This window comes from Gallus gallus, chromosome 3, assembly GCF_016699485.2.
Source record: "Gallus gallus isolate bGalGal1 chromosome 3, bGalGal1.mat.broiler.GRCg7b, whole genome shotgun sequence".
Taxonomy (NCBI): Eukaryota; Metazoa; Chordata; class Aves; order Galliformes; family Phasianidae; genus Gallus; species Gallus gallus.
Genome location: NC_052534.1, coordinates 75,016,415 through 75,029,319, shown reverse-complemented (window position 1 = coordinate 75,029,319; position 12,905 = coordinate 75,016,415). Strand labels below are relative to the sequence as shown.

Here is a 12,905-nt window from a genome sequence, read left to right as displayed (position 1 = left end):
AACAGAAAAGCTTTCTTGAACAACTGCTCTGCTTCAACAACTGTCTGTAAAATACAGGACAAGAGACTCCAAGACAGGCCAGACATAGGGGCTACATTAACCACATTTTACAAGCCAAAAGAATTCAGAAACTCCTTGCTAGTGCATTTTTTTTTTCCCCTGGCAATTTTGCTTCATTATTTCAAGTCCATTTTTTAAGTAAACATTTCCTTAATCCTTAAATGTATCTGTAAAGCTCAACAGTGTGTCCAGCTTTTCAGAGACAAAAGCAGAGTACTCCCTTCACTCAGTTATGCCCCCTGAACTGGAGAATGGGACATCTCTGGCAGTGCCCATCGTTGCTGGACAACTCAGCAGTAACACAGTGACAAGGCGCATATGCCTTCATATTTAACAAAGGAGTCTGTAGGAAGGAAATGTCCTCCAGACAACTGTCAGACTGGAAAACCCAATAGGATGGTGGAAAGAACAGCTGAATGAATCATGAGAGAGCAAAAGTTGTGGAACGCCCCCACGATTTTCCACCTGAGTTCGGTAAAGTTCAGCCACATCCAGGTGATGTAACTGGTCCAGAGAGAGAACCAGACAAGTAGGAATCAATCAGCTTCTGTCTAAGAATTGAGCAAAGTCCCATGGCACAACACAGGAGATTGCCATAATTTACCACATGAATAACAAAGGTGAGTCTGGCAACCTTATCATGAATGAAGGAATAACCCAGTGTAGTCATGGGGAAGAAATGTCAGGAAAAACACAGACAAATTTCTTAGCCATAAGAAAACAAATCCTTAGTTTCCCACTGGTCTCAAAAAAAAACCTTCCCATGCCCTTGGGGGCAAACATTGCCAGCCTACAGAGGGGAGGCAGGTTTGGAGATGGGACATACAAGGGGCACTGGCCAACATTATCTGCAAAGGAGCAACTACTACATAACCAGTGTCAAATTACAGCCTCAAATGCTCATGCAATGATGAAGAATCAGCAAAAGCCAAATGTGAGATGAAAAGAAACACGCTCAAACATCCAAAGCCATCTGTCTGTATTTGCTCGTTCTTGTTGTTTCACAAATTTGACCTACTGTTCCAAATCACAGATTTTCAGAAATAGCACTGGCTGAAGGTACTACCAAGAAAAACAATAAACATCAGTTACTCGGTATAACTGAGGAATTATTTCCAGGATTCTAAGGCAGTGATCAGAGAAGCTGGAAAATCAAAATCCCAGAGAGGGGAAAGTGCAGATTTGACTGTGAATGCTGCATACAGGCCACTGACAGCAGCACATATTGGAAAGCCCAGACTCCAGCATGAAAGCCCACTCAGACACAGTGGCAACAAATAGCAGGACAAACATTTGACTGAAAGTGACGTTCAGTTTTTCTAAAAGCATTTGAGAAGGTTGGCAGCTTGAAACAAAGAACATTCCTGTTTTGAAGTACAAATGGAGTGTTTCAGCCATCCTTTGCTCTGGTCCCTGGGCAAATGTGACCATAGAACCCAGGAGATTCCTAAAATCTAGTTCTGTACCAAATAAACAGCTCATATACTCTCATGAACTGATTTTTTTTTCAACTATTCTCTAAGAATTAGTCCCCTGTTTCCGTCCAAAGATGAATTTCCCCTCCAAGGGAATTTTAAAAATCATAAGTAGGCCTGGTGATGGCAACCCTGTTAATTTTATACCCTGAGAGACCTTTACCATCTCTCCCTGTTGAGTTTTTCCACAAAACACCCATTCTCATCATTTTTCAGCATTCTGAGTTGTTAATTTCCTTTAAGATAGATGTGTGTTCATTGCTTTGGCTACTTTTATTGTGTGCTTTAACTGGTGGTCAATGAATAGCCTGGTTGCAAGGGTTTCAGGGTAGATTTCCTCAACACTGCAAAGCAGACACTTTCCATGTGTCCTCCCCCTCCCTTTGAGATGGCAGAAAGGAAAACTAGGAAACGCAACAGATGGTCTGAAATCCTCTTCCTCTGAAAACCATTGCTGCTGCAGCTAGATTAGGCAATATTTCAAATATTTCAGTATGTGCCAGTAGTGTTATTCATGACCAGGAAAGATAAGGAGAATGCTTCTGAAACTCCTCCCCTAGGAACAGTATTTGCAATATCCTGCTCCTGTTGCTGAAAGATCTCTTATTTTCCCTACTCTAAATCCAGTGAGAAAACTAATCTTCACCAGATTTAAAGCTGACAGGTGGTACATGCATAATTAAAGATGACCTAACATAGAATGCTCTCATTCCTGGCATATTATCAGACACTTAAGCAAAGCAATTATCAGTAGGCAAGCTTTTCTGTCAACAGAGATTGGGTCAAACATTTCTTCAGTCATGACGATACCGTAATGATGATACATATGTATTTGCAAATACTTCAGCAGTATAACAGAGACTAAATCACTGTTATCTCAGAGAAATTTCTTCATCATCTGCAGTGGACTACAAGAACCTCTTCTCACATTTCCATGTTATGGCATTACTTCCACAGCTCACAGTACATCCTACATAGAGAATTCACCTTGCTCCTATTCCGTCAATAGCCTGATACTTCCCTTCAACCCACCTATATTCCCCTTCAACCCTGCCTTTCCTTCCTAGACCTGCTCTTACTGTTCTCCTGTATTCCTTTCACTTGAACTAGCTGGCACTTGGTTGATCTTTCTCCAAAAAAAACCTTGCTCATCTGCTAGAAAAACAGAAACAAACAAATGAAAGAACAAAAAAATTTATCTTTTCCTCCTCCACTGAAAAGCAAACAAAAAACCCTGTCCTCCAGCAAAACTCCACAAACAACAGCCAAGTCTCTGTCAATCCAAACACTTCTCTTCATCACCTTCAGGTAGTAACCAGGTCAGGTGCCAGGCACAAAGATGCTCTCTTTTCTCCTCTTTGTAGCTCTCATGACTGCAAATGTCCCTGGGGAGGAATTCTGTCCATCATACACAGCACATAAGGGACATAAAACTATTGGAGAGCACCCAAAGGAGAGCAACAAAGATGGTGAACTGTCTGGAGGGGAAGGTGTATGAGAAGTGGCTGAGGTCTCTTGCTCTGTTCAGTCCAGAGCAGAGGAGCTGAGGGGAGGCATTACGGTGTCCACAGCTCCTCATGAATGGAGCAGAGGGGTAGCGCTGAGCTCTACTCTCCGTGACAGCGACAGGGCCTGAGGGAACAGCATGGAGCTGTGCTGGGGAAGGTCAGGTGGGAATTAGGAAAAGGTTCTTCACCTTGAGGGCAGTGGGCATGGAGCTGGCTCCCTAGGGCAGTGGGCGCAGCCCCATGCTGCCAGAGCTCAAGGGATATTTGGACAACGCTCTTAGACATAGGGTTTGATTTTTAGGTGGTGCTGTGTGGTGCTGGGAGCTGGACTCAATGATCCTTGTGGGTCTCTACCAACTCAGAATAATCTGTGATTCTACTATACATCACCCTGAACTGTGCCTTTGGGGAACTACCTTGTCCAGGATGACCTGGACACCTGTCCTCTGGAACCCCTGAGGACTACAGAGGTGGGTGCCATGCTCTCCCCTGTTTACTGAAGGGACAAGCATGAGCAAAGATCAGACAGGATTTTCACGTAGAAACAACCCAAAAATCTTCGCTAGAACTAGGAATATCTTCCCCGCTTTTTGTTTTAACAAGCAGATGGCACTGCCTCCCAAAATAGTAATGTCACTCATGCATTGAAAAAGGCAGAAACTTTTTAACCTAAACTCTTTAAATGTTTCCTTCAAAGAGTATTTTGCAATGAATCCAGAAAGTGTTCCGTGCCTATTTTTTTCCTAAAAAAGAGATTTTTAAAGAAGGATCTTCAGGGGAAGAAAAACAAGGAGAACAAAAAATAATTAGGAAAAGGGAAGCCTAAAAAAGTGAGCGGTTTTCTTAATTTTGGGGAAATTATGATTGTGAAAAGTATAATAAACTGCAATTACACACACACACACGAGACTGCACTTTACCTTATGAAAGAGCAGCTCTTAGGGTGTAAAATTGCTTTAATATTGCACTAAGACAAGTGTTTTTTAAAAAATGGCTTATGATAATGGATTTTCAAAGCAAAAGTAAAGCTGCTTTTCCCTAAGAATAGGGCTTTATAGAAGGGAAACTTCACAATGCCAGTGGCATGCATTTTGCTGCATTTCACAAGATCTCTCATTATTTAAATTCCTATGTATTTATGTCATACATGGATAAACGGCCTTATTGTTCAGAACATGTCTTTATGTGAACATCTCTGCTGTTAGAACTAGTGTTATTTTGCTTTTTTTTCCCCCTCTTTACCAAGTCAGAACAAAAGTCTCTTTTAGTGCAGTTTTGGGAACTTCATGCAAATGGCAGTTTTTACACATCAATCGTCAGTTTAATAACACTAATGATAAGAGGGGAATTAACGGTAATGGCTTGACTTTTTGGCAAGCAAATCAGAGTTTATAGAGTAGCTATGTCAACCTTTATAGCCCTGTGTTATCAAAAGTGTTAGCAATGAGTATTAAGATTAAACTACTGAATTGTTAGCAAGCTGGGGTTACTGAACCATAACTTTCTTGCACAAGGATTGATTATTTAGAAATCCATTGTACAAGATAGGAAGAGATAGCAATAGCCTTCTGGGACAGCAGGGAGCCATTTACAGAGCAAAATAAATTTGCCAGAGGATACAAATTTGTCTGAACATGCTCAATATCTCTCTCTGTTAAAGCAACACTGGGTAGGCTCTCAGTTTTCCCTAAGGCATAGTGCTTGGTCATTCTTTCTTCCAGTCCATCGTTGCAACAACAATACTTTGCAGCATTTGAAGTCCAGTCTTGCATCCACTGCTCACATGAGTGACCCCAGTGACTTCACAGGTGCTGTTCACAGGGGTTCATGCTGATGTACCAGCATGAGAATAGCTAAGGCAGTGAGAATAAAAGGGTCTTCTAGGAGGTAAAGGAGCACATAGAGTTGCACTTCGACAACATGCCTAGATCATAACCACGGGAATGATAACGTAAGAAAAAGCGTTTGCTTTTCCAACATGCAAAACAGTAGATATGTCAAAATGACAGCTTTTTGGAGCTAAGATAGCAAAGGAAAAGTGAACAGTGGCAGATTAAAAAAATAAATAAATGCATGGACCAACACAATAAGAAACAGCCTGCAGGTCTGCAAGTATTTTCAACGGGTGGTTATCCCATGTGTGGTATCCCACTAGTAGTATCCCATGACAATGATGGCCTAAGGACACAAGCAGGACAAACTTTCTATCTCTTAGGTATTAATACCACTTTCTATCCAGACAGACATTGTGCTGCACTCCATGCCACTCTAGGCCAATGCTCATGTGGGAAGTATTCACACCAGACACAAATTACATGTTGCTTCCTCCCACTCACCTTTTGTTATGATCAGGATCCACTAATAAATTGCTCCATTTACTGTTGAATCCCATCTCACAGAGAGCACCTTCTTTTCCATGGATGCCTTACTGCTTTTTCATACTGTCAGTACATTTGATGCTATGGTTTCTACATACAGGCTACAAATATCAAGTCCAGTATGCCTAGGAAGCACACTCCCTAATCATTATTCACAGCATGCACATTTAGTGATGGTTTCCATGACTAGGTAAGTGGAAAAAGGATGTTTTCAAGCCATACAAAGTCTGCTGAACTTTCACAAAAAGCCCCAGGGCAGGCAGGGCTTATTACATGCCACAGGAATCACAAAATCATAGAATGGTTTTGGTTGGAAAGGACCTTAAAGTCCATCCAGTTCCATACCCCCTGCCATGGGCAGGGTTGTCACTAGCTAGGTCAGACTGCCCAGAGCCCCATTCAACCTGGCCTTGAACGCCTCCAGGGATGGGGCATACACAGCTTCTCTGGACAATGTGTTTCAGTGCCTCACCACCCTCTTTGTGAAGAATTTCCTCCTAACACATAATCTAAATCCCCCCTCTTTTAGTTTAAAACCATTCCCCCTTTTTCTATCTGAATGTGTAAAAGTCTGTAGCCTCTTTGGGTAGAAGCTGTTTCGTTGTAGATTCTCAGCATGAAGTAGCACTTCTGAAGAACAGTGGGATCTGCATAGTCTTCTCTGTGTTAAAACCAAGAAAGAATAGGAACTTGTAGATACTGTCTGCACATAAGGTCAGAGACAGAGAAGCAAGTAAGCCCAATCTCTGGGCTACTCACCTCATAAAGTCACTGCAGAGAAAAACAAATGAGAAAAAACTATTCCACCCAACATCTGGGAAAAGTAAGTGGCATTTGCAATGAGTCTCATGTGCGAAAGGGTGTGTGATGAACAAAACAGAGTGAGGAACACACTTCTGTGACTAACAGTGCATGGGCACACGTGCTGACATGGATCATGTCTCCGGATTGTTGTTGTCACCACAACATTATGTTTCTAGCTGTTGGCATCACTGACTTTGCCATGCTGTTCTAGTGCCTTCAAATGAGACCCTAAGCTTGTGTCCTGTGATCTGATTCTGCCTATTCCAGTCCACCAGGAACACAGCCCCAGACATTGCTAAGGAGTGGTGAGACATTGGAACAGGCTGTTCAGGGAAGTGGTGGAGTCACTGTCCCTGGAGGTGCTCAAGAAACATGGAGAAGTGGCACTGAGGGACATGGTTCAGTAGGCACGATGCTGATGGGTTGGGATTGGACTATATGATCTTAGTGCTCTTTTCCAACTTTAATGATACTGTGGTTCAGTGAATGGTCACAGCCTTCCTCCCTCCACATACATATTCCCAAGCCTACCCTGTAACCAAAACAGTTCAGAAAGCAAGCTCTCTCCTAAATAAAGAAGAGCAGGAGATCACTGCCTGAGCTAGGAACGCACAAATAGATTTTTTCCTAGTCTGGAGGAGTACCAATTTCTAACCCAGCAATGGGAGACACACATGCTCACTGCTCGTAGCAGGCTGGTATCTGCTCTGAACAACTGCTAGAAAAATACTATTGCTTCATCAATACATTTGAAATTCAACCAAAAAAATTAAAAAGCAACAGAAGATCTTTGCATGGTAAACATCAGAAAAACACTGCTTTCCAACCCTGCAGCTAGTTGTTCTGTAATATCTTCTGCTTTGTGCTGACAACCCTTTTTCCCTCCAATCATTCAGACACAATGCCTTCAGGTCTGTCTAAGTAATGTAATTTACTGGAGTGGAATTCCCTTGATACCCTCTGCAGCACTCAGTGACAGTATCATTTATACTCTACACTGTCATGCCATGACACTGATACATTGGCTTTCATCCCTCACTCAGCGCAGAGCGCGCAATTTCACCTTCCATTGTGCCCTTTCACAGACTGCGTGTACAAATTTACTCCATTCATTCCTAATTACAATCCTCTGCTGAAATACTCTCATTAGATTTGTATTTCTCACTCCGAACGTCAATCTTATTTGAAAATTCCAATTTTCCGGAAGATCCATCCATTAGCAGCAACCTCCCAAGCATTCCTTAACCGAGTGCATTAAAAGTGAGACTGGCAGAGTGGAGATGCACTTAAAATGCACCATTAGAGTAAATCTCCATCGCTAATGCTTTTGTACTACTGCTAACAAGCCCACGACCAGCCAGCGCCGTTCCCGCAGAGCCTGAAGGGCACAAAGCAGCCCCGCAGCCGCCCCGTTGGGACTTGCCAGGCTGCATGCGGCTGTGAAGCTCAGGGCTGGGGGGGAGGAGAGCCATACAGAGGGGCTGTGGCAGTGGTGGAAATGTCTGAGTGCAGACTGGTGGCTGTGGGAAAGTTGAGAACAAAACAAGCTTGGGGTTTCCCGAGGTAGAAGACGCTCTGCTATGCAAGCCAACAGGTTGCTAGAGGTGAAAATCTCAATTGATCGCATTGTTTTGGTGTCCCACACTGATTCTAATTCATGCCTGTTCGTTTCAGACAACACAGAGAACACGCAGACCTACAGATTACACCGAGCAGCTCTGCAAGTGGTTAAAAATGATCAAAAAGAGACCCCTCCGCCTCTTTTAGAAAAAGGTAAACACCTTAAAAATGTCATCACCATACAAGGACAAAAACCACCATCCCCGCGGCGCGTACTGTTGGCTGCACAACGCCAGCTCTAAAAATAGCCCACGTGGCGATACCCCGAATGGGACCAGGCTGCCTTGTACCGCTGGGCAGCACAGACGGGTGAGCAGAGAGCGGGTGCTGCTGCCACATGACATGTGCTCTTCTGGTGTTATCTGTGAAGCAATGGGGTCTGAATACAGCCAGAAAGGGGTGAGGGAAGGTGGGGAACCACCTCTACAGCTGTATCAGAAAGGAAAAATTCCACGGAAAAAAATAACACCAAATGTTTACACTTCTTGTCAGCATCTGGTCATCTACAGGATAGAGACGTGCAGATAATTGTAACAGATGTAACACAATTCCCTGCAGAAAACACCACTACAGAAACTTAATTATTTCTGAACTTTTCCCCATTTTCGCTTGAAATATTTAAAGCCTTGATTACTGCCTTAGCTCTCTTGCCCTCTGCACTTTGCATCAAGGCAGGAGCCGGTCCAGTGGATGCGTGCAGATGTGAGAGCAGAACCACGCGCTTCAGCAAAGAGGCAAAAGTAAAACAGCGGAAGCAAGCCAGCAAGGATGCGCGGCGCTCACCTTCTAGAAGGGGAGGTTTGCATTAAGGTAATTTAAAGGGAATTCGTATTGCATAATGAAAGACTCACCACCGACAGCATCAATATTCCATGGAACAAGAGCATGTGCCTCTAAGTGCCTGTAGCACACCACATCCTCTGCGCAATGCAGCGTTACTCAGAGCGAAAACCTATTGTCTTAGCCCAGCTGCTGCTACCCCGCGAAGCCTGAAAAACCTGGAAAGGTCACAAAGCGACAAGAAGGCAGCGAAGCTTGAGCTGACACACAACAGACAACGAGTTTTGAGTCTCTGTACCTCTGGTTCCACAGCTCCCGAATGGCAGCTCTCTCTACTTGTCCATGAGTACTCAGGCACACTCATCCTCTGGAAATGCCACAACTCAACGTGTGAGGCAGGGACAGCACCCAACCTTAGACCATGAAGTTATGAATTTCCCTGCAGATGCTGACAACATCTCTCTGTAATGTTTCTCTTGGCCACAAGCTGACATATCAATTAATGTGGTCATAACAGATTTAGTAGCTCAATATATCTCAGCTAATTTAGCGGACTCCGAAGCGGTGCAGCTACCTGGAAAAGCCACCAAGACAGTTTGTTTCAATACCGTCACCCTAAAATGAAACCAAAAGGACTTCATGTGCCAAAAGTTAACACCGAGAATTTGTTCCTTAATGCTCAGCAGACTTTGTATGTATTTCCTTCTTATTTACTTATTTACTTTTTGCCAGAAGATGAAGTTCTGGATAAAGTTATGTAAGCGAGGTCTTGGAGGGCTGACTGTAAAGATCTTTCAGCCCTCTCTAAAACTGTCATTTTTTTCCAGATAGCAGAACAATTCCACTTCCAAAACTCTTTCATCACCACTTCTCACTTATGCACTAAGCACAACTCCTTGAAAAAACAAAACAAACATGAATTTGATGAATTAACACAGCTACACAACACTGCAAATGATCTCTTATCTCACATTCCAACAGACACATTTACAAGTATTTAAGCACAGGACTCACTCACCGGACAGAGATGAAGCTGCATACAAGACAGTCATCAGAGCTAGCAGAACGATTATGCTTGCTCTACAAATTCTGAAGCACTTGAATCTTATTTTAAGTAGTACACAAAGGGCAATAAATGGAAAATCTTATTGTAACCACTGTTTCTTCTTGGCCACCCACACTTCCAGCACCTACAGCAAAAGTATATAAACGCAAAAAACCCAGAACTCATGGCTCATCTGAACAAGGGATGCAAAGTAGTTAATTGCTGTTACTTTTTTTTCCAATTTGTACCTAGAGTGTCATTATATCCTGGTAACCATCAAGGACAGATAATTACACACAGTGCGTATCTCCTCTGTCCAGGATCCTGTGGGATTTTCATACCTGTAATTAACTGTTTTCTCTCAGTTATCTGGTACAGTTCCTCTCTAAATTAGCTGACCACTGATCAACATTTAAATGACAAATTGGAGAAGATGCCTCTCCCCAGCTCTGTTTCTTTCCTCCAGTCTCAGCCCCAAACTAATGATGTACAAGGAGTTAATGCTTCACTTACCTGTGAGAAAATACGCTGAATACTCTACCCAGAAACTGGCAATTAAAAAAAAAATCCCTTTACACTCATCATAGTAGAAGAACTTCAAACAAATTGCTGTCAAAGATGATCTCATAATGTTTAAATCCACTTTACTTCAAGTCGCTTTGCAAATTACTTTTTAATTTTATCCATAAAAGTCCCGTATCTACTACAATGCCAGTTTACCCTCCTCTCCTGTGCCCAATTCTTTCATTTAACCAGCTCTGCAAAGCAACACAAGTATGAGCCTAATTATCATCTGAAAATCTGCAGAAAGCCAACCCAATTAACAGAGCAAAAAAGAAATAATGAAAAAAGGTCTGTCTTATCAAGCTAAATAAGAGTATAGGTGAGGCCATGTCTGGAGATGAGGAGAGTTAACAATGCACTGTTATTAATCATCTTGCCGTCTTTGAGAATGCAAAGCATTGCAGTCAGGAAAGCAGCCACTACAACACTTGCGTTTGAACTCTTCACAAATCACAGCAGGAAACCTGTCCCGTAGGCTAGTTATATGCATTTAACCCAATATTTTAAGACAAATGCACCTTTACTTGCCCTTAGTTTGCCCACTAATGGCTGGCTAGACCCCAGTGCTCACCATTTTCCTGCAGCCCACACCAAGTCGGGCGCACAGCCTGGTGCTTTGCGCAGCACTGTTGAAATCAGGTAAATGCTTCTCTGGCAATGATTTGGGGCGCAGGAATGTGTGGTGAGCACTACAGAAGCACAGGTATCTCAGTATTATGAAAATAAATGGGTCATACCCCGCTGAGCTAACAACCACACCACCCCCAAACCGGGCGCGTAATGACTGTGCAGAGCTCTGCCAGAGGGAAAGGAGCTATTTCAACAGCAGTGAAAACAAAACTGATGTGGTGAGATGGATTTTACTTTTCACTGGTTTGGGTTAGAGAGAAAGTTGAGCTCAACATCACCCTCTTGCAGCGTTTTATTCTAAAAAATGCACAGTGACAGCAGGCAGGCTGTCCTGTAGGAAGGTAAGGAGCAGGCAGGATGCTGCTGCCCCAACCCCAGGAGCGCATGGGTTATCGCATCCCAGTGGCAAGGGGAAGTGTCGTGGCTGGTGAGGACTGTGACTCAGTGCCCTGGGCTGACACATGCAGCCCACCACCTGCGGCAGCAAAAACACCATCTGCGCCACAACAGCACTGTCACACAGGTGACACCGAGTCAGCAGGCAAAGGAGGGTTCTCCGAGATGGTAGGAAGACCTGTAGGTGATGAACAGCTTGAGAGCACCCCTGAGAAAAGGACTTGGGGATATGGTAGATGAAAAATTGGACATAAGTCAACGTTGTGTGCTTCCAATGGAAAAAGTGAACCATATCCCGTGCTGCATGAAAAGAAGCGTGGCAAGCATGGTGAGGGAGGTGACTGTACCCCTTTGCTCTGCTCTCATGAAACCATACTTGGAGCACTGCATTCAGATCTGGGCCCCCCATCGCAAGGACAGTAGGCTGTTTGAGCAGGTCTAGAGGAAAGCCATGAGGATGGTCAGGGGGCTGGAGCACTTCTCCTGCAAAGAAAGGCTGAGGGAAACCTTATAATGATCTTCCAGTACTTCAAGGTGGCCTACAAGAAAGCTGGAGAGAGACTTTTTGAAAGGGTTTGCAGTGAAAGGACAAGGAGTAATGATTTTAAGCTAAAAGAGAGTAGATTTAGATTACATGTTAGGAAGAAATTCTTTACTATGAGGGTGGTGAAGCATTGGAACAGGTTGCCCAGAGAAGTGGTGGATGCTCCATTACTGAAGGCATTCAAGGCCAGATTGGATAGGGTTTTAGGCAAATTAATCTAGCTGAAGTTGTCCCTGTCTGCAATGGGTGGGGTGAACTAGACAACCTTTATAATGTCCCTTCCCACGCAAACCACTCTATGCATCTATAAAGATGCTTTGTGGCAGCAGTGAGTGCAGAGCTCAGGGGGGTTGCCAGGGCAGGTTGCAAAGGCCCCCGTGGTGGGAGATGCCCAGAGCAGTGCATAGCTCTGCCTTGGGGCTGGTAGGCAGAGCCCACCACCTGCTATGCCAGGACCAAGGCAAGAAAATGCCTTCTCTACCAGAAAAATGACACTTTCCCCTGGCCACTTGACAACCCTTGGACTTCGCAAGTATCCCTCAGAAAGCCAGCAGTCAGATTCCAATATCCAATAAGAAAACATAACAGAAAATTCTCTAAGTCCATTAAGTAACGTCACCGCTGCCAGCAGTGTGATGCAGAAAGCACCCCGACACAATAGTGACATGTGCCATTGTGAAATTCCTCAAAAGACAGGTGGCATAGCTCAGCACAAAGAGGAGTTGTCCATTCTTACACATGTACCTCCGGGCATGGGGCAGCCCCTACCTAGACAAAAGCCCACATGTGCTGGGCTGTAGAGACACCAGCAGTGTCACACCAAGAGCTGAGAGACCACTTTTCCTCCATTATGCTTGAAGTCAGACATGAGTACTTCCAAAAAATTGATCCTGAAAGTAGAACAAGCAGCTCCATGCTACCACATAGAAACACAAACACCAGGACCAAGGGAGGCCTTCTCTTAAAAGTGAGGTTTGATGGCTGATACAACCACATCTCACATCAAATCCCAGTGGTGATTGCTAGGTAGTACGGACAGGTGACCTCAGCCACAGCAGTGCTACTTGGGAACACCAGGGTTGGATTTGGTAACCAGAGTGA

General features: G+C 43.9%; 1 protein-coding gene across 9 annotated transcripts in view; it reads right to left on the bottom strand.

The window, feature by feature from the left end:
- LOC121106461 (BTB domain and CNC homolog 2) overlaps nt 1-12,905 on the bottom strand; it is a 185,110-nt gene that overhangs the window by 68,309 nt on the left and 103,896 nt on the right. The window contains exons 1-2 of one of the 9 annotated variants that reach the window (XM_040697837.2): nt 9,644-9,709; nt 8,924-9,240 (exon numbers count right to left, since the gene is read on the bottom strand). The exons of the other annotated variants lie outside the window; for them this stretch is intronic. Coding sequence (XP_040553771.1) covers nt 8,924-8,989 — 66 coding nt within the window. The 5' untranslated portion in view covers nt 8,990-9,240; nt 9,644-9,709. Of the gene's footprint in view, nt 1-8,923; nt 9,241-9,643; nt 9,710-12,905 lie in introns of those variants that run through there. 9 annotated transcript variants of the gene reach the window in all.